Source organism: Pimephales promelas, chromosome 17 (assembly GCF_988280905.1).
Source record: "Pimephales promelas chromosome 17, fPimPro1.hap1.1, whole genome shotgun sequence".
NCBI classification, from domain to species: domain Eukaryota; kingdom Metazoa; phylum Chordata; class Actinopteri; order Cypriniformes; family Leuciscidae; genus Pimephales; species Pimephales promelas.
Window position 1 is genome coordinate 32,778,227 of NC_142785.1, and position 26,822 is coordinate 32,805,048.

Consider the following 26,822-nt stretch of genomic DNA (forward strand, 5'->3'; position numbering starts at 1 on the left):
GAGGGTCTTTGAGCGGCTGTATCTCGGGGCCCACGAGGCAAGCGGTCTCTTTCGAAAGGTCTCGGTCCGTTCTCCACTCGATAAAAATTTGGCGCCGAAACGTTGATTTTTCGCCGAGATATTTATATATCTGCCGATTAGAAGTTATCACAGTCACAGAGTGCATGCAGTTTTGGACTTTAACCGCTAGAGGGCCAAAGGTGACCGTGTTAGATTTTAGTAATTTTGTTGTTTTTGTCAAACATGAACTAATACTGAAATACATAATTTACTAAAAACTTTGCTCAGACCTTTTTTTTTGTAAAACTAAGATTTAAAATAATTATATTCAAACTGTATAAATATATAGGCATATATATATTAGATTCCAGTGCCGTAATTTTTTTTTATTGAAAAATTTAATACCACACATTGTACATTTACTTTTTTTTCTCGGTAACAATCAGTATTATGAACATTCGAGTACAAAACTTCATATTTATATGGTGGAACTTTAATTATCCCAGTGCATATCCTCAAACGAGCAACATGATTGATTAATGGTTTCTTTAGCGTGTAATGTTGGTTCATGTTAGATTTTGAACGCTAGCGTCAGGCCGTCGCCCACAGGGAGCATGCTCAGGTTGACTCGCACGTCACGGTGGAGCTTCTTGTTCAGCTTATCGATGCTGATGGAGTCGACGTCGCCCTCTTCTGGGTTTACCACTCGACCACTCCACAGGACCTGAAGGAGAACAGCACTGTCATTCGGCCCTCCGCTAACAGACACGTCGGAAATCATGACGGGTTTTTTTATTTTGCCTGAAATATTCCTTGCAATCACTTTTAAGTTGATTTAAGCTGATGACTCACATTATCTATAGCGATTATTCCTCCTTTCCTGACCAGCTGCAGGGATTTCTCATAGTAGTTGTCGTAGTTGACTTTGTCGGCGTCAATGAAGACAAAATCAAACGTCTCCGCTTGACCTGCAGCCAGAAGCTCATCTAATGACAAAAAACAGAAGAATACATTTTCATAGTCCACGTAAACACCGCAAAACCTATTGCTGCTCAGATCGGTTTAGTTTCGAGGTCGTTCACATGCATGTTCATCATAACATCCTCAGCAAATTTCATATTTATGTAATAGTGAAGAAAACAGGACGTCACTGTTCAAAGCAAATCTCACATCACATGAGACCTAATGTTTGCACTTTTCTATGTAAATACTTAATAATACTACAATCTAAAGTGTTTACATAGAAAAGTGCAGTTTTAAAATGATGCATGTCAAGTTAATTGCAATTAACTTGAATTGCAATCTAAATGTTCACACTAAAGTCACAAAATAGAGATGCTTAAAAATATATATTATTATTATTATTATTATAATTCACTTAAACTATTTTCGGTACGTGACATAGACGTTTACTGAAACAAACAAACAAACAAAAAAATTTCAAAAGCATTAATCTTCATTTGGTTTAACTTGATGGAATAAAATTAATAAAAAACTAAATAGAAATATTTAAAAAATATAAACAAAATGACTGAAACTGTAACTAAACATAAAATAAATATTAGTAAAAACTACAATAGCATCTCAATGACTCTACTGTATACTTTCCACTCATTTTTTTGCTGTTCATCCCAAAAAAAAAAAAAAAAAAAAAAAAAAAGCATCAGTGTGTCAGAAGTACAAAAGTCTAAGGGTGATTTGGATGAGAAGAATTTCACAATGCTTGAATAAATGCAGATGTTACCGAGAGTTTGCAGCGCTGGCTTCAGACGCACGTCGATTTTCTGCTCAACACCAGCCTGAGAAGATTCCAGAACATCAGAGAAAGATTATTAAATACATAATTATAATGTTTATGAACTGAAAATAATGCGATAGAGCCTCAAAGTGGCCAATATGATCTTACAAAAACTTCATTAATGATATTTTATAAAACAACAGTGCAGTGCAGAGAGTGATTCACTGAGAATCATAAACGGTCAATTAATAAAAATCCCTATTTATAAATATAAATTAAAGTGACTATTCATTAGAGCAAACTGGGGTTAAACATTGTTACATATTAACTGTGTTTAAAGTCTCGTAAGTTTAAATATTAACGCACATAAAGGCGATGGTGAAGGTTTATGGTCTCTGATAAGAACAGAAAAACTTTATTAACATGAACTCCAATATTAAACTATTAAATCCAGAATTTCCTGTTTTATTATTGAAAATGGCTCTGTATAGTGAGGTTTATAATGATTATTTTTGCTTTTCATGAACTGGGAACCATTATTATTATTTATTTCCCAATTTCAACATAAACTTGTGATGTTTGCATTAATGAGCAGGTTTGTTTGCACTAAATTACCTCAGTTTTGTTTATTCCATGTGCAATTTTTGCCTATTATTATTTAACTATTCGCAATTTCAACATAAAATTGTGAGGTTTGCATTTATGAGCAGGTTTATTTTCACTGAAACACCTCAGTATTTTGTGCAATTACACATAAAAATATATAAATATTTACAACATTAAAGCTGTTTTGGGGCTTGTCGAAGCCTAAGAAATAATAAACCAGCATTTATTATTATTATTATTATTAAAAACAACATACAAATGAAAAGTAAACTACAACTGACGGCTTATCTTGTCTCATATGATATTACTCACTCCCTTATAACTTTAAAAGTAACAAAACACACAAAATTTTTTTTATTAACCTGTCAAATGTTACTCGGATAGTTATTAATATTGTGTTGTAGTTTATGAACGGTACAGTGGACCATCATGTGATAGGAAACCCTGAATGGTTTCAACAAATGTGGAAAAAATGAAAGTCTCTAAATGCAATAAGACCAGGACCGAGCATTAAGTGTCAGTGTGATGTTGAGTGTGTGTGTGTGTGTAACTCACCAGCTCCCAGAAGGGTCTGCCGATGTTAATGAAGTCCTCGCTGACGTCACAAGCGATCAGTTTCCCGTCTTCAGGAAGAGTAAGGGCGATGCTCATGGCGTTATAGCCCGTGTACACACCTGAACACACACACACACACACACACACTGAGTTCAGCACACGTACAGTGTTTCACACAGTATTTCTAAAACACACATACCGATTTCAATGGCTTTCTCCGCTTTGATTAAGCGGGCTAGATTGGCCATGAACTGTGCCTGTTCGCAGGCCACCATGATCCCGTTCAGCTTGTGCTCCATCGTCCTCTGCAGAAACACAAACACTTGTTAATCACTCTTAAACATCTGTCTGTAGAGATACCTTTGAAATGACTTTTTTAAAATAATCCATATTAAAGGGATAATTCATGCTTTTCATCTGAAAGAAGAATGTCATGTATAGAACAGAATGCAATATGGCCGCCAGTGCGGATGTCGACCTCCATTGGCCAGCAGCGCCGACAAGACATCTAGCCTTTATTATGGATATCTATGGAGACTGTTGTCATGATGAGAGAAGAAGACGCAGGAGGAGGAGGAAGAGTTTTACCAGCCGGAGTTTTTTGAGAGCCGGATGTTCCCGCAGGGAATTGTTCAGCAGGTACTGCATCACCGGATCATCTTTCCTTCCCACGTGGCTTTTGCCCGACGACATTCTGAGGAACTTAGATTTGCGTTTGCCTTAGAGAGAAGAAATCAGAGAAAGAAATGACTTTTGGCTAGTGTACACTAGACTAGTGTACATTTCATAAGACAACACCCTGTTTTAATCTATTTCCATGTGGGATTTCTTTTTTTTTTTTTTACAATTTTTTAATTAGTATTATTATTATTATTTATTTGCAATTTCAACATGCAATTGTGATGTTTGCATTTATGAGCAGGTTGGTTTTCATTGAAATTACACATGCAGTTTTATAATAATATTATTTATAAACCAGCATTTTTTATTATTTGGGCTCCAAAATTTTGTTTTTAGGTTTTCTATTCAATAAAACAATACATATTTATTGTTAACAACTATTTTAGTTATACTTCGTTATTGTGTGCATTATCAAGGGAAGTCTTTCAAAAAGTGCTTTTAACAGAAGAAATTTCGCTTTAATTACAAAAGATTAGGGGGAAAAAAGTCTTTTTGAATCGAAGTACACGAACTTCCGGAAAGTTACACACGATTGACTTCTGCTTTAGTTTAGTTCTAAGGTTTCCTTACCCACATAATATCCCGCTATAAAAATCGATCCCAGCATCGCTGAGCCTATAAGCGCTTCTCTAGATAAATTATGAGATGACATTATTAATAATACAGCTGTCCAACTGAGGATCTTTACATCTGACTGAGGTGAGCGTGAACCAACAGACACACATGAACTCGGTTACCGTAAAACACAGTATATGAGCTCGGAATGAACGGGCTTGTGCTGAATGAGTATTGTAATTGTTCTCGTAAAATTAGAAAATGTTTTTGATGGAAGATGATTTTTGAGTAATATGAGGATTAAGGTATGCAAAGAGGTGTATTTGTGTAATGATGTAAGTAAACTCAACTGGTTTTTGTTGCGCTTAAACTCGGAGTATTACGTTACAAGGCGAGCGCCATCCAGATCACAAGACAGACACATGGATATTCTCCATTTATTATTGTCATATTATTAAAAATCATTTAATGTAGGCTATTGACAGCCAGCGGTGGTGTGTAAGAATGCGTTATTTTAATGTAGCCTACTGTTATTTTCTCCATATTTATGTTTAAAATTCGTTTTTAAGCCTACACCGACGCGTGTAGTAGCCTAAATAAACACGTAAACAATAATGCAGTGCTGATGTGCTTTGTATGGGTCATACATCGCGTTAAATCGCGTACAAAACCCGATGCATTGATAAAATAAGTAAAGTTCATTATTCGACACATGAGTGTATAAACAAAGTATTATATCATCGATTATGTGCAGCTCGACAGACAGTATTCAGAAACGAAAGGTTATAACTCACTGTAACTTAGTAGTATGTGGTATATCTTATCTGCTGATGATGATGATGATGGTGTTTTTCTGTAAAATGGCTCCACTTTTGGGGGAGGAGATTGTCCGCTAAATCACAAATCATGAATATTAAACATGACACAATCCCTTTGTTTGAGAGCAAAGCTTTGATAAATGGATTACGGTCAAGTCCAAATTATCTCTGTTTTCATGTATAGCCAGTCATAGAAATTGCATTAAAAATTGGCCTACATCTAATCATTCTCCTAATGATGAAGGTTAATGTTGTAATTAAACTCTTAAGGCCATTAAACTTGTAAAGCTTCAATGTATTAGTAAGTCGCTGTAGGCAAGCTTGAATCTGTGAATAAATCTAAGTTGGCTGGTTAGTGAATAGCATATTAGTTTGATGCAGATTGCATGTCTAAACTTAAGCCCACATTTAATCAAACATTTCAGGAAGCCAGTTTACTTTACTTGCTGGCAGGTTCGAGAACCTGTAGTCAGTTTAATCAATAATATAATGATAACGATAGAGGATAGTTATTGTGAACTTGATTTGGCTGTAGTTCCTCATTTTGACCAGCATGTGGCGCTCTACTCTAATACATCAGAAATACGACTGACAGGAGGCTCAGCTATTTGCATTTACTGTATTGTGATCGTGACCTCTTTTCATTTGTTGATTCATAAGCAAAGCCTCAAACCTAAACTCACCTCACACTTTAGCAATATCCGTTTGCTGATACACACCGATCTTTACATCTGAAAATGATCTTTCATATTTAGTAAAAAAGTTTGGGGTCAGTACATTTTTTTTTAGTTTAAAGAAATTAATACTTTGATTCAGCAGGAACTGAAAAATGTATTGATTTTCTTTCTTTTCATTGATTAAAAAAGTATCACGTTTTCCACAAAAATATTAAGCAGCTCAACATTGGTATTAATCATAAATGTTTCTTGAGCATCAGATCATCATAATATACTGATTTCTGAAGGATCATGTGACACTTTTTCTGCTAAAAATTCAGCTTTGATCACAGGAATAAATTACAGCTTCAATATTGATATAGAAAACACTTAAATTTGTAATAAAATTTCACAATTTGTAGTGTACTTTTGATCAAATAAGTGCAGCAGAAGAGAGGAGTTGAGAGTTTTATTTAAGGCCAGAATAATGAATTATGACATAAAAAAAAGTAATGAGAATAAAAGTCAAAATTAGGACAAGTCACACTTGACATCTAATTGACGAATAATTTCAATTTCAAAGTCATTAAGTCATAATTTCAATGTAGTACTTTTATGATGTTGAATATTCAGAAATAAATTACAGCTTCAGGCTTCATGTAATAATACATTGTAATAATATTTGTTATTTCACAATATTTTTACTGTATTTTATACAGTATCTGCAAATAAATGCAGGCTTGTTGAGCAGAAGAGAGGCGTTGGTAGTTTTATCTCATGTCTTTACTGATCCTGCCAGTCCATCTTCATGAAAACCTCTGAGTAACACACTCTCAATCTCACCGACACACACTCGCGTCACGTGCCCGGTGAAGTCTGAGGACAGAGAGCATGATGGGAAGATCATCTCGGGTTCCTCTTAAAGTGCATGACGGCATTCATGCGTTTTAACGCTTGAACATTTTTATGGACTTTTCCTCTGGATCGACTTCAGAGACGCACGTCAGAGTGACTTACGGGCCGAACCCGAGTCCGCAGCCCAGCTGGCATCCATCAGCCCAATGAAAGCGATAATTGGGCAACATCTTGAAGGCTGGTATTTGTAATTGAGTGGCTGGAGTGAGAGAGTTCAGCCGTATAAAGGCCACATTAAGAGCTTTCTGCTGAGTTTAGCATGTGTGCGACACATCTTCTCTGATCTCAGATCAGCCACAGACACGTGTCTCTCACAGGCCTCACTGGAACCCAACAAAACCATCATCATCGACAGCCCAAGAGTCATAATTATGACAGAGAAAGATGATGAGGATAAAAAAGGATGAGTAAAAAGTCAAAGTTTTACCGACCAAATTGAAATTGACAAACATTATGAAAAAATTGACAAATTTATAAATTGATGTAATAATGTAACAATCTTGATTTTTTTTTTTTTTTTTGGGGGGGGGGCGTTTTATCTCATAATTATGACATAAAAAGATGATGGGAATAAATAAATGAGGATAAAAAGTTAAAATTATACCAACTAAATTGAAAATGACAAAAGAAATGACAGAATTATGAATTATGACAGTCATAATTCAGATAAAAAGTCAAATTGACAAGAAAATGATTGACAGCCATACTTTCAATTTATTATTATTTTTTTTTGTCATAATTTTGACTTATCTCATAATTATGACTAATTGTAATGCTATTTATGCTATTATTATTAGTTATATATTTAATATTTTGAATTGACTTTAATTTTATATTTTCAGTTTTGATTTTAGTTTAAGTTTTAGCCATTTTGTGTGTTCGTCATTGTTTAATAGTTTTGGCTTGTTTTTTAACTTTCAGTTTTAGTACTTAAGTAATTGTTTAAATGTAATAATTACTTAAAATATTTGTTTATTTCAGTTAGTTTTCATCTGATCTTTCTTTATAATATTTATTCAGCTTTACTTAGATGAACATTTTATTTTTACTAGTTAACAATAGACTTTTTTAGTGTTAAATTCACGGCCCCTTTTGATGAAACTTTGCCGTGTGGAAACTAATTTTCTAGCCCTTATTGTAGATGTATCTATATTGGTATAATATTAACATCATACAATTGAATTATGACGTAAAGGTCAGCCAAATGTCCTCCGTAATGCTTTTTTAATGTAAAAGTTCCAGCATGTCTGAGGTTTTTGACTGAAATGTAACTTTTATGGCATCTAGATGATGATGTTCACATCATGTGTTCATAAATGAGTGAAACAGTGATATTTAGAGCAGAGGTCAGACTTGGCACCACTCTGCTATATTTGTTTTTATGATGCCATATCTTGTGTTTATGTGGAAAGCAGCGATGCAGAAGATTCATACGGCTGTCACGGACGTGTTATTGCCAGCAGAGATCAGATGAAGGCTTGCGTTTCGTCTCCTGTAGTTTCACATGTTTGCAGTGTTTCTGGAGTGAGGAATGGGACATTTACACAGCACTGGGACACATTTTAGGAAGCGCATTCCTGATTATCTGATTATCATATGTATATATATATATAATTTAATGATTTTATTCAGCAATCGTAAATTCTTCAAAAGTGACAAACACATAAATAAAAGTACAAATGATTTATATTTTTTAAATAACTGCTGTTTATTAATCAAAAAATCCTGAATTAAAAAAAAAATAAGCACAACTGTTTTCAAAACTGATAATAATCATAAATGTTTCTTGAGCAACAAATCATAATATACTTATTTCTGAAGGGTCATGTGACACTGACTGGAGTAATGATGCTGAAAAATACAGCTTTGATCACAGGAATAAATTACACTTCACTACTTTAAATTGAAAACAGCTACTTTAAATTGCAATAATAGGCTATTTCACAATGTTTACAGCATTTTTGATCAAACAAATGGCCTTGCTGATCATAGCATGATAATGAGGCTGAGTAAAGGGATCAGTTTTGCTATTGTTGACTTGAAATGAATCTGAGATGAAGTGTAACGAGCTATGAAATCACTCCTTTCAGTCTGAGAGGAATGTGTACTGGTAACACACACACACACACACACACACACACAGTCAGTCGATGCAATATCTCACTCCCAGAGAAACACTGGAGAAACAGATGTCCGTTCTCGAGCCCAGATTGATGCGCTGTCTTTCTGAAACGGTTGCATGTGTGTGTGTGTTTGAGGGACTGTCGAAAGCAGGCCTGAGAAACTCTTTGAGAGTCGACGCCAAACCTGATTTAAACACCTCAGTTTGGACTGCAGTTTCGACCCGAAGCACGAACTGGCATGACTCGCTGCTTTTAAATACTCTGGAAATTACTGTGTGTGTGTGTGTGTGTGGAGTGCTTGTTGAGACTTCATTTATCTTACTCACTGCACATGTGTTTAGAGGTAAGAGTTTCCATGTGTGCACGTGTTTGTGTGTGTGTGTGTGTGTGTGTTTGCGATGCACGGTGTATTTGTATCGGTCTCCGTCATTAATCTCCCGCGCTTAAAGCTTCAGTGGCTTTAAAACAACTGTGTAACTTTGCACGTTTCCTCGCTTCAACCAAAAGTCTTTCCAGACTGTTCCGATGAGTCAAGCATCGCTATCATTACTTTTGCTCATATTTCATGTTAGGGGTCCACAAAACATCTGATGCTTTAATATAAAACTTGTGCGCGGCGTTTGAGCTTCGGACATGAATTGTAATTCCGACATAGCTGTGCGATTTTCATTTTTCATCGTCTTAAAGTCCCCCTGTGGTGTAAATCCAGCTGTTAATGTTGTTTATGTGTGTATGTGGTGTTTTTAATACGCTTTAAGACAAACCATGTGAAAGTTCATAAGTCGACAGCATTGCTGAGTATTTTAAGACAGTCTCAAAAACACGGTTTGAAATCGCTGGTGTTTCTGACGTCACAAACGACCTTGTAACCAATCAGATCAACTGTGATCGTCAACTGAGCTGAGTTATTGAGTGGATGTGGGGCTAATTTAGCTACATATTCATAACTCGTATCAATTCGTATACTAAATAAGGCAAGGTTGTCGACTAGCCTACATTCAAGCTTAAAGCATGTTTGTTTGTTGTTGTTTTTTTAAGGAAAAAATGTCTAAATGTCATTTGGTGATCAAAAGTGAGTTTTAAGGGACAAAGCGACTGACTACAGGGGGGCTTTAACTCTTTCCCGCCATTGATGGATTTTTCTGGTTTTCACTGTTATACGGTAGGGGGCGCTATTACACATCACCTAAAAGAGTACAGAATCTCTGGATCAAAACAGGCGGGAAAAGAAGCAGAAACAAGCAATTAGAGATCCTCAACGTTAAACAGCAATTAAATCTAAACTGCCTAATGTTAATGTTGCCTGTGTTTTGATCATTGTTCTGCTTGAACAAAAACAAAGAATGCTTGAAGCTATAAAACTTTTTTTTTTTTTTTTAAGTGGAGGGTCTGTTCTTTCTTTGGATTTATTGCATTGTTCAGATATTCATACAAAAATATTCTGGGGGCCAGCAACTTTTTTTGTTTTAAACACTGGCGCGGAAAGATTTAAAAAATAAAGGATCTTTATTGGCATTGATGGCGTCATGAAGAAACATCCATGGAACAGAAAAAGGCTCTTTAGATTATTAAACATATTCTTTTAAGAACTAAAACCAAAGAAAAAAACAAATGTATGCCATCACTCGAAAAACTCCCATTGGGAACCTTTATTTTTCAGAGCGTAGCAACAGGCACAGAACACCTTAGCAACCGTGTGTGTGAGTGTGTGTGTAGCAGACAGAAGCGCAGCTGTAATGATTCTATAAACACGCCGTCAGAGTGAGCGATCATCTGTGTAGAATCTGTGCAGCACAAGATTATTTATGCATATCTAATATCTGTGAGTGTTTAGTTTTGTCTGTCTGTGTATGTTTGGTGATTTACACCATGCACAAATCATCTTCATCGGCGTCTTTGAGTCATTTTTCAGTTGTCTAAACATCCTTAAAACAAGGCGAAATGAAAGATTTTCTAACCGTAAATCTAATGCTGTGATGGCCTATATCTTATATAAAATAGTGGGGATTTTTCTAAACTAAAATGAAATCCTTGCTGGAAAATGGTGAAATTTTGGCACACAGATAAAGGACAATCTGAATTTAGCTCACAGCAATTTTGGAGTCTCTAAATCGATCCCTCTAGCGCCACCAACTGTCCGAAGTTGGGGGGGAAAACAGTGTTCCTCTGATTCCTTGGCTTCTAGTCTTTCTTTTTTTTTATTCTCAATCTGGGATACAAGTTATTTTACTGGAAAACCAAGATAAAAACGTAATGACTTTAGTGGTTAGAGCAGAATCCAGGTGCTGTTCAATGCACTGAAAGATTCATCGCACATGAGTGACTCTTGCTGTATTGTACAAGCGTGTGGTCAGTCGCGGTCAGGTCTTCATGTCGGATCAGCGAGAGGCTAGACTCCATGTTTGGGCCTAAAGCGCTGTGGGTTTGGTGTGTAACTCAAACTTGCTGTTTTAAATGCATGTCGTCCAGTGACTCTTGGAGTCTGTCCTGATGAATATTTTAAGGAACTGTGTTTTTTAAGATTGCACGCCGCAGTACACATGGCAATGCAAACGTTTGAGCCAAAAAATTGCAAAAATGCACAAAAACAAAAAAATGTGGTGTGGTAAAAAAATGCCCATATATGCAATTTTTATCCTCCATTTAGCCTTTTGTGCTGGCTTTAGTTCCAGTAGATTTAGTTTTAGTAGACCTTTTCCAAATTTCTTGAATGTACATGTCTTGTTCTAATTTGGTTCAATTATATATATATATATATATATATATATATATATATATATATTAGGGCTGGGCAATGATTAATCGCAATTGATCGCATCCAAAATAAAAGTTTGTGTTTCATAATATATTTGTGTGTGCTGTGTATAATTATTTTGTATAGAAAAATTCACACACATGCATGTATATATTTAAGAAAAAAGTGTTATTAATATATAAAATATTAATATTTATATTTAAAATAAATTATGCATAAACGGGCTATATACAGTTGCCTATATGCATGCAAATATTTCTTAAATATATACATGCATGTGTGTGTATTTATATATATATATATATATATAAAATAATTATACACAGTGCACCCACATATATTATATAAACACAAACTTTTATTTTGGATGCGATTAATCGTTGCCCAGTGCTAATTTATATATATATATATATATATATATATATATATATATATATACTGTATACGTGCAAATAATTATTAAATATATACATGCATGCATATGTATTTATACAACATAATTATACACAGCACACACATATAGCTATATATTATGTAACCAAACTTTAATTTTGGATGCGATTAATCACAATTAATCTTTGCACAGCCCTAATTTCTATATAAACATTCTCTTTTATGCTGATTTTTCAGATCCTAATTCTTGATTTAAATATTATTCTGCATCTCCATAATATGTATATATATATATATATCTTTCCATTCTAACTTTAGAGCGGTGGTGAAATGTTTTATAATGTTTTATAACATTTCCCACTAGGATATAAATATGTAAAATATTGTTTAGAGTTTGCTATTTTATATTCTTAATTGAATGTGCATACAGTGTTTATAAGAATATGACTTACTAATATTATAAAGTGTTACCATTTAGAGGTTTGATCATGTAACCACATTTTGCAAAAGGTTTGATGATTATCAAACCTTATTCACACATTTTTTATTCATTTTAATTTCTTTAACAAGGAATAAAACATATTTTTAAAATTCCTGTATATATAAAATGCATACCTATTATATTGATTTTAAATCTTAGATCTATTCTTCTTTATTACCTGATTTCATCCTTTTAAAAAGTAATTCAAAAAGCAAGGCTAACACACACAAACATATATATGTGTGTGGGTGTGTGTGTGTATATATATATATATATATATATATATATATACACTCTAAGAAGAAAAGGTTCTATATAGAACCTTTAAAGGTTCTATCAGCGCTACATATTTGGAACCCCTAAAAGGTTCTATTCACTCTTAAAAAAAGGGTTCCTCTGGGTTCTATATAGAACCCTGGGGTTTCATACTTGGCCAATAGAACCTTTTACCAAAAAAAAAAATTGTTCTAAATAGAACCATTTTGGAGTTCCATATATGAAGCGGGGGATGGAACCATTTTTGGTTCTAAATAGAACCATTTCTTCTAAGAGTGTAAAGTTGTTATTTTATAGCACATGCGCCAAACGCAACATTAAAAATCTTGTTTTTCGTGTCTTAAATAAACCAGCGCTGTAGATTTGGCACAGACAAGTCAAAAGACAAATAAACTAGTGTTATTCTTTAATTGCTGTCGTTTTCCCTGAGTTTCACAGTAAAAACATTTCTCCCCCGCAAACATTAAAATAGAAGTATTCAAGTAAACTTAGAAATAAACATGCAAATTTTGGCTATAAGACATTACACAGTGTGTCTCGGCTTCAGTCAAGGTGTATATAAGAGACTCAGGTTACACTTTATTTTAAGGTGTCATCGTTATAGTGTAAGAAAGTACTGAGAGATATATTCATTAACAACACGTTCGAGGGTTAGAGCATGTAATTATGCATAATCTACCATGGTAAGGACACAGTAAAATAAAGTGTTACCGAGAGTTTAAATAAAGCCATGTGAGTCTTGTTGAAACGTTTTTATTTCATTCGCTTTAATAAATAATGGTCCACTAGTCCTGAGGTGAACAAAAGCATACAAAAGTCCTTCCCTCACTGATATCCGAGTCCCGGCGCGGTGGTCAGTCTCTGTCCGTACAGTGTGTACGGGGAGTAAAACGGGCCCGAGGCGGGGGGAACCGGCACCGGCCCACCGCTCGTCTGTAACGGGCTCTTGGCGTACGGGTGATACCGCGTCCCGATCCCGAGCGTGTGGTGCGGCGACCTGAGCGCCAGCGGGGCTCCAGGCATGTGACACGCCGGAAGAGTTAAAGAGTTGGGGTATCCCGACACGAGCTTGTCCGCGAACGCAGTGTGAGTCCGCAAGTGGCTCAGGAGCTCCTCCGAGCTGGAGAAGCGCTTGTCGCAGGGCCCGTTTACGGACACCCAGTTGCAGACGTGCTGGGACTCGTTGGGGATTAAAAAGCCGTAGGGATACAGCGGGTGTCCGGGGAACGAGTGCGTGGCGGTTGATAGCGGGTGCATGGGATACATGAGCGGGTACCCGGGCTTGCTGTCGCCGGATGAGAGATGGCTAGCGCAGTGGTAGCTCAGGCAGAACGGGTCTCGGCACATGACGGATGGAGGAGAGGCTCCGGCGAGCGGACTGGACCCTGTTTTCCCGCTGAGATTCATCATCGGACTGCCTCCGCTGGGCTTGCTCGGGTCCAGGGACACGCCGTGGGATAGGAAGGGCTGAGCGTAGCCGGCGTACGCTCCGGGATACGCTAGTCCCGCAGGGGAGATGGGGAACACGCTGTGGCCGGATCTGTAGGGAGAAACCGGCGCCACGAGTCCCGATCCGAGAACGGACGAGGCCGAGGATGTGGGAACGCTGTCGGACGCGACCGGTTTGGAAACATCCTTTGCCTCGCTGTTACTCTCAGTTCTTCCCGGTGTATCCGGAGTGGAGCTTTTACGCGCATCGCTTTTCCCTGATTTATCTCCGGGTTGTGGAGAGATGGAGTTGCAGGAGTTCGGACTCGCCGTTCGCGGTGTGACGGGTCGACAGGTGGCGCTCGGGACACGGAAGCTGCTCTTATCTCCACTCGTGTCTTTCCTCTCCGATGATTTGGCGTATGGCTTGAAACTGGACTTGTCCTCGGCTCCGATGTCGCTGATCTTCAGCGGGCTGGATTTGCCGTCCTTGTCCGAGGCGACGGCCGAGAGTTTCGTAGAGGAAAGGGGGTCCGACTTCCCAATTTGGGAGCATGTTTGTGCGAGGAGGGCGAGCGGACTCTTCTTGGCATCCAACTGTGAAAACAGACAGATTTAATTCACGTTATTTACATCTGGCAATACCACTGATTTAAAATTAAACTACTGATGCTTTCTACATAAAAGTGCATTTAATTAATGAGTTCATGACATTTTATAGGCTAAAAAAGGGTAATGTTTAGTCACGTTGTAAAGCCTTTGAGCACGACTCGAGCCACTTGAATCTAAAATGCTGCAGAGACATTAAATCAAATGGCAAGAGGGTTTGTTATGTCCCTCTTTACAGCGCTAAAATATGGCAAAACATAGTTTTCCTTCCCTTTATATATATATAACAAAAAATACATTATAGTAGAAGGTCAGTTTTTAAGGAAAGCATTAATAATATTTGTTTTATTTTTCATACAAGACTCAAAATTGACTGGAAAAGACGCATGAATTTTGCACTTTGCAGTATTTATGCATCTTTGATAAATGTTCACAAAGCAACTTTACCTAGTAGAATTATCGTATCGCAACTCGCGTAGAATTGCAGTGATGCGATTTCAAAAATGCTGAGGTTTATTGAGGCCTAATTATTTATGCATAAAAACAATTCACCAATGTTGCGCTTATGCTTTTTATCGCCAGTATTAAATTACAATTATTCGCTTATTTTGAGCAAGTAAGAGTATAAATATATCAGTGCACTGCAACAGACACATAAAAGTAATTTGATTAAATTAATAGTTTTAAAAAAAGTTTTTTAAGCTTGCCATAGGCTATAAACGTAATCAACAAAAAAGTCTGCGCGTTCAGTAGCTATTTGCGCGTTCACACGCTAGATTAAGAGTTGAAAATAATGAGTGAAATAGGTGTTTCCAAAATACTGAGTGGTATAGAGGGTTAATTATAACCTCTAGTAAATATTAGTGTATTTTCAACACAAAAAGGCTCGCGGTCGGTATTTGCGCGTTCGCACGGTAGATTAAGAGTTGAACATAAAGACTGGAGTGAGGAAAATGAAGAAATGTGTTTCGTGTCGCAAACTGTCAGCTTTACCCATAGACTGTAAAAAAAAAATACTGCGTAGGATAAAGGGTTAATTATAACCTCTGGTAAATATTAGTGTATTTTCAACACGAAAAGGCTGCGCGTTCAGTATTTGCGCGTTCACACAATAAATAAAGAGTTAAAAATAAAGACTTGAATGAGGTAAAAACCAGAAGAAATGTGTTGTTTCGTGTCGCAAACTGTCAGCTTTACCCATAGACTGTGAAATAATTAGTCTTTACCTCAATAGGGCTGACGGGAGTGGACGGGAGCGGCTGGAGATAGTCCGGGTGAAGGATGTGTCCCGTGCGCGCGCTCAGCATTTTCAACACTTTCACGGGTAAACGGCTCGCCTGGCGCTGCGGGTCTGCGGGAGACACTGAGTGCTGGACGGGTTCACGGCTTCGGTTCTCGTCCCACACTGGATTCACCACACTAAACACAGGAGACTCCGTAGGCGATGTGATCATGTCCCACTTTTCTCTGCGTAATCTGGAAACGCATCTGATCTGATAAAAAAAAAAAAAGTATTTCCCAAGAAGGCAAACAAATGTGTCCAAAAAAAAAAAACTCAATATAATCCTTAAAGGTTATTGCTGGCGAAAGGTTGCAGAGAGACTTCGGAGCGCATCTTATCTTCCGCGTCGCGCACTCGCATTGAGCTCAGCTCACACATACCTCGCGTTCACGCGCAGTCGAGATTAGAGCCTTCACTGCCGCCCAATCAGAGCGCTGCGTGAGGTGATTGACAGGTCCAATGGGTGTGTGACGTCACCGTTGTGGGCGTTATGTTTTGGTCGTATTGAGGAGGTGAAAACAATCTCACATCAATGTATAAATCCTATCTTATCATAAAACAAATACAGTATCATAATTTATAGGCTCTTTTCTTTTAAAGTTAATACAAAAAAAGCACACCAGGTTTGATAATAAATCTGGTGTGATTTTTTGTGTGCTTAAACATGAGTGATGGCTTCTTCACAGGTCATCTCAGACTGGTATTAGAAATGTCTGCAGCTATAAACTACAAACTTGAGTAATGTAGAGAATCCCGCAGCAGTTTTACCGACCACAATAAAAAAACATTATACTCTGATGACACACACGTCCAACAAATATTTCCAAAAACCATAAAGCCAAAGCGTAAAAATGAATTGGAGAAGTAGTCATAAATGTCATATCTGGTGATTAAAACAAAAAATATGGTATTGCATATTTATCTTTCCATCTTTCCATCTATCCATCTATCTATCTATCTATCTATCTATCTATCTATCTATCTATCTATCTATCTATCTATCTATCTATCTATCTATCTATCTGTCTGTCTGTCTGTCTGTCTGTCTGTCTGTCTGTCTGTCTGTCTGTCTGTCTGTCTGTCTGTCTGTCTGTCTGTCTGTCTGTCTATCTATCTATCTATCTATCTATCTATCTATCTATCTATCTATCCCTTTTAACTAGATAGTTTACTAATGCGGTGTTTATCTCTCTATCTGTGAATATGAATATGAATAGTTTAGTAATCCAGTGGTGATTGTTCTAAATGAAGGCTGTGGAACACATGCACTGATGGATGAGTGTGTGTGTGTGTGTGTGTGTGTGGCTGTCAGCTCTCGGTTCTGCTGGTGAGTTATTAGGGCCAGAAACTCCCCCTTTATTGTGTGTGTGATGGATGACGCCCAGCACACGGGCGTTATCCCGTAATGGGAACACATTTCAGACGGGCCATATTTCACCACATTTAAGTAGAAAGTTTTGAACGCCTCCTCGATATTTCACACCCTTTTGGCATATTTATGGAAAACTCCACGCATGCAAATATAATTACACACACTGCTGCCTGTAGGACTAAACAGGGCTGCAAAACACACACACTAGTGCAGGTACAGTTTCATTAAAGCAAGAGCTGTTCTTTTGTTTTATAAATGTAACTCAGGAGTTCAGGAAATTATCAGTTTAATATGATTTTTTTGCTCCTTCAAACTTGTTCGATTTTCTGGCTAGAAAATATTACTATAATATTAATCAATATTAAATATTTGTTTCTTTGTTTGTTTAGATACACAACAATATTCCATTAGAACCTAGAGAGACTAGGATGTTACTATACACTACTATACACACTATACACTAGTATACACACTACAATACACTATACACAATACTATACACTACAATATACTATACACTATACACTAGTATACACAATACTATACACTACTATACGCTATACACACAATATACAATACTATACACTACGCACTACTATACACTATACACACTATACACTACAATACACTATACACACTACTATACACTATACACAATACTATACACTATACACTACAATACACAATACTATACACTATACACTACAATACACAATACTATACACTATACTCTACAATACACTATACACAATACTATACACTATACACTACAGTACAGTATACACTATACTATACACCCTACTATACACTATTATACACTATACACACTACTATACACCCTACTATACACTATACACTACAATACACTACTATACACCCTACTATACACTATTATACACTATACACACTACTATACACTTACACACACTACTATACACCCTACTATACACTATTATACACTATACACACTACTATACACATACACACTACTATACACCCTACTATACACTATTATATACTATACACACTACTACACACCCTACTATACACCATTATACACTATACACACAATACATTACTATACGCTATACACACTACTATACACTATACACTACTATACACACTACTATACCTTATACACTACTATACACACTACTATACCCTATACACTGCACACTACTATACCTATACACTACTATACACACTACTATACACACAACTATACCCTATACACTACTATACACACTACTATACACTATACACTACGATACACACTACTATACACTATACACTACTATACACACTACTATACCCTATACACTACTATACACACTACTATACACTATATACACTACTATACACACTACTATACCCTATACACTACTATACACTATATACACTACTATACACACTACTATACCCTATACACTACTATACACTATACACTCTACTATACGCACTACTGTACACACTACTATTCACTATACATACACACTACTAAACACAATACTATACACACTACTATACACTATACATACACATTACTTACTATACACACTACTATACACACTGCTCACTACTGTACACACTATTATACACAAAAGACAGAATATTAATATTCAGATGTTTAATACACTATATTTAGATAACATGTGACTAGGATATATGATGCATTTATAATAATTGTAAAACATTTAGTAGTTTCTTTGGAAATGCATTTTATTAATTTTCCTCTGCATTATGATGTAGGCCTGGGTCTGGGCGAGCTCTGGAGACTCATGAGGACTGGAAGTAAATGTTGGTAATTAATAGCGGCTGTGAGTTATTGTGTTTGCAGTTGCATGCTTTGTTTTATATAGTCACTATCAGGGAAATTTCAATATTTTACTCGCTGTTATTGAGCTGTACTCAATTATAATATGGAACTAATAATGTATATCTGGATAAAGTATCTGAATGCAAAAGGCAAAGGAAAGTGATTGATTGCCGGTTGAGAGAGGAGGATCAGTTAGCAAGGGATAAGCCATAATAATTGAGGTTATTGCTTTTATTGGGAATAGGGAGCACCGGAGAGATGTGGAGTTGTACACAGGATCATCTTCTGCTCTGCTCATTATCTTCTGCTCATTAATCCACGGCAGAGACGCATCGAGCAGGACCTGATGGGGGAAAGAAAGAGGAAACGCAGAGCTCATGCAAACATATGGCGAGCTGGTTTCCCTGGATGGCGTGTGGTCGAGCAGCGGTGCAATAAATAAACCTGCACACACACACACATCATCCTTTACTTGTGATATAACCTGAAAACATGCAGTCATTCTTGCACTAAGAGCCGGGTTCATCTTAACAAACAAATGCACATTCAAGATTTTCATTTTCTCATGCACTGTAAAAAATGCCTGTGAAATCTACAGTTATTTACTGTAGATGTCACAGTAACAATACTGTAAAAGATTTTTACAGTAGAATATTGTAAAGTTTACAGTAAGACCTTAAAAATCACAGTAGTTCAAGCATTACAGTGAAAATCACAGTAGTCAAAGCATTACTGTAAAAAATCACAATACAGCCACTAAAGTACTGTAAATAGTAAAGTAAACTACTGTAATTTTCCTTTTTTTATCATATCTTTCTTTGTAACCCTTGTGAACTTGTACTCTGATGCACCTGCTGCATGAGCTTTCTATTCCATTATATATATATATATATATATATATATATACTATTCAGAATGAAGAAACCTTTTTATTATGTGTAGGTTATGTCATGTGCATTACTTTCCAAAATTGGGGCTGCCTGGTTAACATAAATACGTAACATGGGATTTTTATTTTACAAAAATCAGTGTTATATATATATATTTTTTTTCGAAAGCAGGAGAGATAAATGTGCAAGTTTCCAGAGCTGTTTCTGAGCTGCAAGGTGAAATCAAAACGCCGTCAGAGTGGGCGGGGTTTAGGCAGTCAAAGCCGAGTCTGTTAGAAAAAAGCGCGAAAGAAGCATTTGAATTTCTGTTTCGTCGTCAGTGACAGAAAAGCTAAGTTAATTGTCGAATTTACGTTTTCGTAACAGCCTTTAACGTTAAGCTCCGTTAATAAGTCTAGTATTATTCAAATGTGCGTTTCTTTATAGACGGCTTTGTCTTGTGGTTGTATTTTGTTTTCGTCTTTGTGTTGATATCTTTCACTTTTTGCCTGAGAGGAATTCAGCGAAAACGTTTCCGTGAGAGCGCCGACGGAGATGTTTTTACAGCCTTAAAACGTTATTAGTATTAGTTAGTCAACAGTTTACCTAGTTATCGGTAGCTAGCTAGCCAGGAGAATATTTTTCCCCACCCGTTGCCTCAGCCGGAGTTTCCATCTTGGGATCGCGGATCCTTCACCAACTGCTAATGGGGATTCGGGACTTCCAGAAAATCAGTAAGTTAAGTAACGTTAACTTTACGTACCATTTTACACCCCCCAACATAATGCAGGTTGACAAGCCTCCAATTGTTCAAGTAAATACAGGTTTGTTTGTGTCAGGTTTATGTTATTGGTGGTTGAGCATTTTTTCTTTAATAGACCTCACCTCACAATAATAACGTTAAGTTAACTAACATGGTGCTAACGTCTATCTCAATTATTGGTTAAATGCTGGGTAACTTAACAGTTAAAGTCACTGTTGTCCACTGTGTGAACAATGTTTTAATTAAGAGAAAATTTATGTAACTTAGAGTGGTAATTGATAAAGTTATTGTGGTAAGTTACTTAGTTTTTTTTATGAGTAAACATGCACAAACCTAAAGAGAAAAAAATGCTCATTGCTTTCTTATCAACAATTTTTATAAAGCTTTTTCTATCCTAGTTAGTTACCTTCTTTCGAGTGACTCTTTATCTTTGCTGGCATAGGAGACTAACGTTACCACTCCCTCAGATGTAGAGGCCCAGCTGTCTCCTTCCTATCACTCCAAGGATTATCATGCTTGGTAAGTTTCACATTCACTGTTAACAAATCCTTAATGTATAACTTTATGCACAAGCAAAGCAACGTTTCTGGAAAACACTAGTGAATGCAGAGTTTGTGTCGTGCCATTCTCTGCACTAGTCAGCAGTCACTTCAAAATCTTAAGTTATGTGGAGTAAGTTACTCTCTTATTTTTAGTAGCCACCTATAATGTCGTGATTACCATTTCAGATTGCTTGCTATGCCTGTATCACTCATTGTTTTTCTATCACCAAACCAGTAACTGCTATTTAAAGGATTAGTTCACCTCAAAATAAAAGTTTCCGAATAATTTACAAGATATCCATGTCTTTCTTTCCTTCCTCAATGAAAGAGAAATGACATTTTTGTAGGAAAACATTTCTAGATTTTTCTTTGAATAATGGGCTCCAGTAGTCCAACAATTGTAGATAAAAAGTATATAAATTATAATTTTTTTTTCAGAAAATGACTGATCATTTCGCTAGATAAGACCCTAATCCTCAGCTGGGAACCTGTATAGTGCGTTGAAGTACTTCAAAGACCTTTGAAACTGCATTCATTTGGACTTTAAAACGTTGTTTACAATTGAAGCCCATTATCCAAAGAAAAATCAAGAAATGTTTTCCTCAAACTTAATTTCTCTTCCACTGAGGAAAGAAAGACATGGATATCTTGGATGGCATTAGGGTGAGTAAATTATTAGGAGATTTTCATTTTGAGGTGAACTAATCAATCCTTTAATCCACTGCTTCGAAGATATGTATGCTCCCTGCCCTGTTTTTACAATAATTTATGTGGAAAAAATCTTTTATTGAATGTATCGCTATGAAATATAATTTTTGTGATGACTCTTGTCTTTACTAAGGAGAGACTGCAAAAAAATGGATGCTGTCGATCAAGGGGAGGGTCGTAACCCCACCTGGTGCTCACATGGTGGACTTCACCACTGGCTTGGCCGCTCTCTTCGCCTGTTACGTATTCAACCGGTGGAAGCCAGCACAGCGCTGGAGTTTGATCAGAGGTATTTTTATATTAAATAATTTGATTGCAATGTAAAAGCACATTGACAATTGAAAAGCTGTTCAAAATCATCTTCTCCCTTTAAAATGTAATGTAATAGGTAGGGCCCTATGAAATCCATTTTATTTTTTCCCAAATTCCGTTTTATTTTTTCCCAAATTTCGTTTTTTCCGTTTTAATTTTAGGGAATTGGGTTTTTTTTTACCCTTGACTGTTATTTTAGTTGTAAAAAATAGTATGCTTTTAAAGTTAATGATAAAAATGTATTAAAAAAATAAAAATAAATTAGGAATGACCTTAAATTTATTGAGGTAATACAGACAATTACTCAGTTGCCTTTTCAGGACAAATACTGCATGATGCAACATAACACTGCACTCTTCAAGTAACAACAAAATATGGTTATGAGCTTTAAACTGTCCAGTAATATAAATTATATTAGTTTATAAGTTTAAATAAAGTCACACTCTGTCTCTCATGGAGTTCGCTTCGCCTTTGTCCAGTCCGGTGCCTCAGACAGACGTGGTGTGCACGTTGTGTGTGTGTGTGTGTGAGAGACGCGTGAGTGAGAGAGAGACGGAGGGAGAGCGGGGAAATACAACTGAATGAATACGCTGCGTGTTTTAAATAGTGTTAAAAACCGAAACGCAGTATGTGGCGGCGAATTAAGTGTGGGAAACACTGCATAAGTCACGTGCGAACTGCTCGGCACTGAAGGCTTATAGCGTTGAGTTTCTTAACTTTTAGTCGACGAAAGGAGAGCCGCTTCGCCATGCTTTCATTGTTTTGATTTCGTCATTGGAGCTGAAATGACGGGTTGGGGGGTTGAGTCGCCCAGATTTGCTTCCCCCGGTCTGCATTTTCACCAGACATACGTTCTTCTCCCACACAAAAACAGAATTTCAAACCAAATATGCAAAAATCTACGAAATTCCGCGTTAACACTAGATTCCGCGTTAATTGGCCAATTCCGCGATTCCGTCCGCGATTTCGTTATCGCGGAAATCATAGGGCCCTAAATAGGGCTGGGCGATATGTCTGAAAACTGTATCACGATATACTGTAAGTGTTTCATATTGGTTGATATCGACAATTATTGATATTTTTATGACCTATTTAAAATAAGGACCATGAGAAAAATATATTACATTTAAACATTTTTATTTTAAACCTAAAGGATTAGTTTACCTCAAAATGTAAATTTCCTTATAATTAACTCACCCCAATGGCATCCAAGATATCCATCTCTTTCTTTCTTCAGTGGAAAAGAATTTAAAGGAGAACTCCGGCGTAAAATGAACCGTTGGTCTAATAACACATTTTTACCTAGTCAGCCGTTCTCTGATATTTGTTTTCATGATAATCGAATGTAAAGAGTTTTATCTCTAAAAACTGTTTAGATTATAACGCTAGTATATGGGGACATATAATAAGTTAGATCTATCGCTAGTTAATACCACTAACAAGGCTCAAAATAGCCCCACACTAACACCAAACGGCATTCCCAAGTTGGGAAAACACTGTTTTCCCAAGATGGCTCCTGCCTGTATACGCGAAGTGGACTGTCTTGATAAAATATCTTCTTATTATACTGTCTGTACACTTACAAAGTTCTCAATGCTTCGTTTTGGATGTATGGACCCTCATTATGTTACTATGTTAGTGTGGGGCTATTTTGAGCCTTGTTAGTGGTATTAACTAGCGATTTCTTTTTACTTAGTCAATGCCCCCATATACTAGCTTTATACACTAAACAGTTTTTAGAGATAAAACTCTTTACATTCGATTATCATAAAAACAAATCTCAGAGAATGGTCGACTAGGTACCAATATGTTATTAGACCAAAGGTTCATTTTGCACTGGAGTTCTCCTTTAAGAACTAATCCTTTAAAGGGGAAATTAAGCAGTCAATCAAGTTTACATGATTTACTAGATGGATTTCCACTATAATCAACAATTATATAAGACACATGACAAATGTAAACATATAAAAGAAAAAACTTTATATCTTTCGCCACCAGGGTGCCGCCATTGCGCAGTATTCTAACATGTGACGTAACGGGGTTGGTTGGCTTTAGTTAATAGGCTTTGGGCAGTGAATATCCCAACATCAAACTGTTTACACCACAGTGTTTTGACCGCGGACGACTAATGTTAGGTACAGTTATTAGACAAAAAGACAATGTCTAATGTTATGTTGACAATCTGCACTGTGTTCACGTGTTCAAACATTGTTCACGATGTCTGCCATCATATTCCCGTCTCGTCAACACCATGTAAGTTACGTTGCTATGTAGAACAGCCGGTGGTGGTTTGGGGCGAAGAGCGGGTTTGCAATGCTAACAGGTGTCAGTATGGCTGTTGAATTGCGATGCCCACTGTTTTAGAGTCCATCTGCTTTTAAGAGGTTGATCTTGACCATGCGTGGTCAATTCTGCATCACTGGCACGCACGTTTACCATGCTATACCATCTATACTAGTTAAAACTCATAAATAACTACTAATAACTAATGTTAGGGTAATCTGTTATGTTTTGTTGCGTGTTTCTAAATATATATATATATATATATATATATATATATATCGGCCAATATATAGGAATATCGGATTTTAAAACCAACAAATATTTGTATCGGTATCGGCCTTCAAAATCCTTTATCAGTCGGGCTCTAGTTAAAATAACTGATCTGTCACGAGACGTCTGAATCGGTGTATAACAAATTGGTAACACTTTACAATATGGTTCCATTTATTAAACTCTAGTTAACTACATTAGTTAACATTAACTATTAATAAACTGCACTTCTACAGCATTTATTAAACTTTCTAAATGTTAATTTCACCATTTACTAGTAGCCTAAATTATTTAAATAAGTTGTATTTGTTAAAGGAACACTCCACTTTTGTTTTTTATTGGCTCTACAACTCTCCCAGAGTTAAACAGTTGAGTTTTACCGTTTTCGAAACCATTCAGTCGATTTAATGTGTTTTCTTCTTTAATTTCAGGGCTCCAAATAGGATTCTCTGTCTCCAAGGTCAAGGCATGCAAGAGGCCATAGACCTTTGCCAAGTGGCAGGGGAAGTTTATTTTCCTTTCTGTTTTAAATGTTCATGCAAATGTTAAATATATATTTTTTTAATGTTCAATGTTTTATTTTATTTCAATATTGCCATAATGTTATTTATTGCTCTTTAGAATGGGGTAATCAGTTATTTGCACAACTTCAAAGTAGTTAAATTTTTTGACTGTATTGTATCAATTTGCATTATTGTTCCATTATAGCAACTAGTCATACGGAACTAGTGAATGAACTAGTAACAGTTTGCTCTGTAACTTTACAAATCTTGTAATGAAATAGGCTCGTTGTATCAATTTGTATTAGCCTATTGTTCCGTCATAGCAACCTGTCATACAGAACTATTGAATGAACTAATAACAATTTGCTCTGTAACTTTAAAAAAACGTTTTGTAAAATTTTCTTCAGTCGTAAATTAAAGGAACACGACAACTTGTTGGGACTTTAGCATATTCACTGTATCGCCCAGAGTTAGATATATCTCGTGCATGCTGTAACTCTGTCTGACACACCCACCGCTAGCCTAGCTTAGCACAAAGACTGGGTCTAAATGGCTCCAACTAGCATACTAATCCCAATAAGTGACAAAATAATGGCTCCAACTAGCATACTAATCCCAATAAGTGACAAAATAACGCAAACATTTTCCTATTTACATGTTGTGATTTGTATAGTCACAGAGTGTACAAAAAACAAGGTCATATGTGACACAGCCATCTTTACCGTATAAATATTGGGAACTATATTCTCAGAAGGCGAAGCATGCTACTTGGGCGGAGTGATAACCGCAGCACCCGAGACGCGCCATGGAGAGGAGCAGAGAGTTTGTTCAGAGTTGGAATAATAGAGTCAGCAATTACTAGATAGTGAAAGCATAGTTTACAATCATGAGTGTTCGCTGTATTGTAAAGAGCTGCGACAATAAATGGGAGACCAGGTAATGCCATGATGTTTCTTAGAATTCCAAACAAAAATGCTGACCTGTGATATTTATTAGTCAGGATGCATTTTTGTTTGGAATTCTATGAAACATGGCATTACCTGGTCTCCCATTTATTGTCGCAGCTCTTTACAATACAGCGAACACCCATGATTGTAAACTATGCTTTCACTATCTAGTAATTGCTGACTCTATTAATCCAACTCTGAACGAACTCTCTGCTCCTCTCCACGGTGCGTCTCGGGTGCTGCGGTTATCACTCCGCTCAAGTAGCAGTGCTTCGCCTTCTGAGAATATAGTTTCCAATTTACGGTTAAAAGATGGCTGTGTCTCATATGACCTTGTTATTTGTACACTCTGATTTAGACAAATCACAACATAAATAGGAAAATGTTTGCGTTATTTTGTCACTTATTGGGATTAGTATGCTAGCTGGAACCATTTACATCCAGTCTTTGTGCTAAGCTATAGGCTAGCGGTGGGTGTGTCAGACAGAGTTACAGCACGCATGGAGATGAAAAAGGTATGTAAGGATTTATCTAACTCTGGGGGATACGGTGAAAAAGCTAAAGTC

General features: G+C 36.5%; 3 protein-coding genes across 5 annotated transcripts; 1 reads left to right on the plus strand and 2 right to left on the minus strand.

Annotated features, from left to right (window-relative positions):
- Window positions 1-371: 371 nt before the first annotated feature.
- Window positions 372-5,061, minus strand: comtd1b (catechol-O-methyltransferase domain containing 1b). 2 transcript variants are annotated; one of them, XM_089122415.1, is made up of 7 exons: window positions 4,930-5,061; window positions 3,488-3,618; window positions 3,099-3,204; window positions 2,900-3,018; window positions 1,745-1,799; window positions 853-986; window positions 372-724 (listed from the first exon to the last, which is right to left on the minus strand). In XM_089122415.1, the coding sequence occupies exons 2-7, from the start codon at window positions 3,590-3,592 to the stop codon at window positions 572-574; spliced, it is 672 nt and encodes a 223-aa protein (XP_088978541.1). In that variant the 5' UTR covers window positions 3,593-3,618; window positions 4,930-5,061; the 3' UTR covers window positions 372-571. The 2 variants fall into 2 exon arrangements, with proteins under 2 accessions (XP_088978541.1, XP_039506406.1); XM_039650472.2 differs by lacking the exon at window positions 4,930-5,061 and adding an exon at window positions 4,151-4,285.
- A 7,880-nt stretch (window positions 5,062-12,941) lies between these two features.
- LOC120462052 (zinc finger protein 503) lies at window positions 12,942-16,157 on the minus strand. Its single transcript, XM_039650485.2, has 2 exons — window positions 15,816-16,157; window positions 12,942-14,577 (listed from the first exon to the last, which is right to left on the minus strand). Exons 1-2 carry the CDS (start codon window positions 16,041-16,043, stop codon window positions 13,378-13,380), a joined length of 1,428 nt encoding a protein of 475 aa, XP_039506419.2. The 5' UTR covers window positions 16,044-16,157; the 3' UTR covers window positions 12,942-13,377.
- Window positions 16,158-19,624: 3,467 nt separating this feature from the next.
- On the plus strand, window positions 19,625-25,831 carry LOC120476115 (uncharacterized). Of its 2 annotated transcripts, none has more exons than XR_016147149.1 (4): window positions 19,625-20,662; window positions 21,134-21,210; window positions 22,075-22,230; window positions 25,238-25,831. XR_016147149.1 is itself a non-coding variant. In XM_089122416.1 (4 exons), the coding sequence occupies exons 1-4, from the start codon at window positions 20,635-20,637 to the stop codon at window positions 25,353-25,355; spliced, it is 354 nt and encodes a 117-aa protein (XP_088978542.1). In that variant the 5' UTR covers window positions 19,987-20,634; the 3' UTR covers window positions 25,356-25,831. The 2 variants fall into 2 exon arrangements, 1 of the variants encoding a protein (XP_088978542.1); XM_089122416.1 differs by having other exon boundaries at window positions 19,987-20,662; window positions 21,159-21,210.
- The last annotated feature ends 991 nt before the right edge of the window (window positions 25,832-26,822 follow it).

Excerpts from the sequence above, each read along its gene's own strand:
- comtd1b (XM_039650472.2), bottom strand. The coding sequence starts at position 4,232 with ATGTCATCTCATAATTTATCTAGAGAAGCGCTTATAGGCTCAGCGATG. Across the intron at positions 3,619-4,150 it reads TATAGCGGGATATTATGTGG|GCAAACGCAAATCTAAGTTC; the intron begins GTAAGGAAACCT and ends CTTCTCTCTAAG. Across the intron at positions 987-1,744 it reads GCCAGCGCTGCAAACTCTCG|ATGAGCTTCTGGCTGCAGGT; the intron begins GTAACATCTGCA and ends TTTTGTCATTAG.
- LOC120462052 (XM_039650485.2), bottom strand. The coding sequence starts at position 16,043 with ATGATCACATCGCCTACGGAGTCTCCTGTGTTTAGTGTGGTGAATCCA. Across the intron at positions 14,578-15,815 it reads CTCCCGTCAGCCCTATTGAG|TTGGATGCCAAGAAGAGTCC; the intron begins GTAAAGACTAAT and ends CTGTTTTCACAG.
- LOC120476115 (XM_089122416.1), top strand. The coding sequence starts at position 20,635 with ATGGGGATTCGGGACTTCCAGAAAATCA. Across the intron at positions 21,211-22,074 it reads TCCAAGGATTATCATGCTTG|GAGAGACTGCAAAAAAATGG; the intron begins GTAAGTTTCACA and ends GTCTTTACTAAG. Across the intron at positions 22,231-25,237 it reads GCGCTGGAGTTTGATCAGAG|GGCTCCAAATAGGATTCTCT; the intron begins GTATTTTTATAT and ends CTTTAATTTCAG.